Below are 2,500 nucleotides of genomic sequence, written 5' to 3'. Positions count from 1 at the left end.
AAAATAATTTTGGACACACCCCGCTTGACATGGTAGGCAGTGCAGAGGGGCAGGAGGGTGGACGTATGCAAACTGTCTTACGATCTGGTTCAAAGTTTAACAGATAGAGATTTCAAAGCAAAACAACATGCGATTGGAGGACCAGGTTTATTATATTTTTAGTTGTACTACTAGTAGTATTAGTACTAGTATTAGTAGTAGTAGCAGTAGTAGAAGTAGTAGTAATAGTAGTAGAAGCAGTAGTAGTAGTAGTAGTAGTAGTAGTACTATTAGTAGTAGTAGAAGTAGTAGTAGTAGTAGTAGTAGTAATAGTAGTAATAGTAGTAGTAGTAGTAGTAGTAGTAGTAGTTTTAGTAGTAGTAGTAGTAGTAGTAGTAGTAGTACAAGTAGTACTAGCAGTAGTAGAAGTAGTAGAAGAAGCAGTAGTAGTAGTAGTAGTAGTAGTAGTAGTAGTAGTAGTAGTAGTAGTAGTTCAATTCAATTCAATATTCTTTATTCACACAAGATGTGTACACAAACTAAAATACATACTAAAACTAAAAGAAAGAAAAACATTTCATTTAATTATTAAAAAAAAAAAAAAAGACATAAATTTATACTAAATTAGACAATATCATACTGAATCCGACGTCACTCGGTGCACAAAGCATCAATCAACATCTTAGTTTCCCTTACATCTAAGATTGTGGTATCACATCTATCCCTCATCAAACACAATTCACGAATTTGTGCACCAGTCCGTGCAAGTTCGTACTGGTCACACTGCAGCTGCGTCCAAACCTTATTGATGTCTCCAATATTCATATTAAATTTGTATGAAAGATATCTTACATTACTGCCCATTATTGAATGTCTTCCATAAACCCCCATTCTTCCTATTGTTCTTATAACCATATTGTCTGATGTTAATATTTGGTTTATAAAAGCAATCTCCCGTTTTGCGAACCACATTTCTGGGGGCATAACATTAGCAATGTGAGGAAGCAGACTACAGTGTGTGGTCCAGGGCAGCTTCCACACTCGACGCACTGCAACCCTCCACGCTCGGTACACCGCTTCCATGCTACCATCACACACATTTAAAAGTTGACTACCATAAAAACTAGAACAATATTTAAAAAACAAAGTATTTCTTACATGTGACAGTCCACCCTTAAAACGGGATAAAAATGAATTACATTGTCGATAAAAATCAGTCACACATTTAGAAGTATCACATTTAAAAATATTTCTTCCTAAAACATTTCCCAGGTGTACAATTTCCTCCATAATATCAATAGTTTTACCATTAATTTCTACATTAGGAATTATATTACTTCTTTTATTACCGTGGAAAACTATTAATTTGCTTTTCTTTTCGTTATACACAATGTCATATCTCGATGCATAATCTACACAGATGCTTATCATCTTCTTGAGAGCAAAAACACTTGGTGCTAGACCTTTTAGGTCATCAGCAAACCCGAAGGCTCCTGCATAGGTGCCACCCATGTAGCAGCCAACGCCAGAGTCTCGCAATTCCGTGAGTAACCCGTCTACATAAACACAATACAGTATAGGAGAGATCACACCACCTTGTTTGACTCCATTACTCACTTCAAATGTACTAGACAGTAAGTCATTCCATCTTACGCTTAGTTTTTGATTTACGTACATGTTTAACAATAATCTACATATAAGAGGACATACATTACGTTTCAATAGAATATCAAATAATTTGCAATAATTAACTCTGTCGAAAGCCTTGCTTGCATCTAAAGTAAACCCATAAACAGTTGTACCTTTAGATACATAATAAGACACAGTTTCTCTCACCATTGCTGTACACATAGTAGAGGATGTTCCTTCTTTGAACCCAAACTGCAAATCATTGGTCAATAGTTTATCCCTTTCTCTCATCAATACAATATTATCCAGTATTTTACTCATCAAACTACTAAGAGTAATCGCTCTGTAATTTTCACTGGTATTAAGATTTGCCCAACGACCTTTAGGAAGCGGTATCATAACCCCCCTTTCATCATGCTGTGGGGAGAGAAACCGTGCCTCAACATGGCTGAAAACAGTACAGACAAGTGTCCGTATAACACATCACCAGCATGTATGAGATGGTCAGACATCAGGTCACCCTCACCTTCTCCCTTTCCAGGCCTCACTCTCCGCAGTGCTTGACGCACCTCATCAGGCGTAATCAAGAGTATACTTTCATTACTATTTTTCTGACAAGAAATTACACTGTTGATGGCAGATTTTAAGCTATCCATCTCATTTGTATCGTATGAGGTACTGTTGTAAAGCTCTTCAAACTTTCCTTTAAATAAATCAGCTATATCTTTAGGACAATGTTTTCCATCAACTGCCTTAGGCGTTTTTTTCTTCTGTTTTCCCTTTGTTTCTTACAGATCTCCAAAACTGTCTACCAGAAGCACTAGCCTGCAAACTCTCAGCTAATTTCTCTGTAGTTATTAACTCTTCTTGCTTTATAACCATCTTGCGTGCT

The 2,500-nt window shown here is 36.4% G+C and overlaps 1 protein-coding gene across 1 annotated transcript in view; it reads left to right on the top strand.

Moving 5' to 3' along the window:
- The window catches only part of LOC135096755 (ankyrin-3-like), a 29,085-nt gene that overhangs the window by 1,333 nt on the left and 25,252 nt on the right, over positions 1 to 2,500 (top strand). The window contains exon 2 of the mRNA XM_063998498.1: positions 1 to 32. This exon is cut by the window's left edge and continues 282 nt beyond it. Coding sequence (XP_063854568.1) covers positions 1 to 32 — 32 coding nt within the window. The remainder of the gene's footprint in view (positions 33 to 2,500) is intronic.

The sequence above is a fragment of the Scylla paramamosain genome, unplaced genomic scaffold, assembly GCF_035594125.1.
Source record: "Scylla paramamosain isolate STU-SP2022 unplaced genomic scaffold, ASM3559412v1 Contig6, whole genome shotgun sequence".
NCBI lineage: Eukaryota > Metazoa > Arthropoda > Malacostraca > Decapoda > Portunidae > Scylla > Scylla paramamosain.
This window is presented reverse-complemented; position numbering and strand designations above follow the sequence as displayed.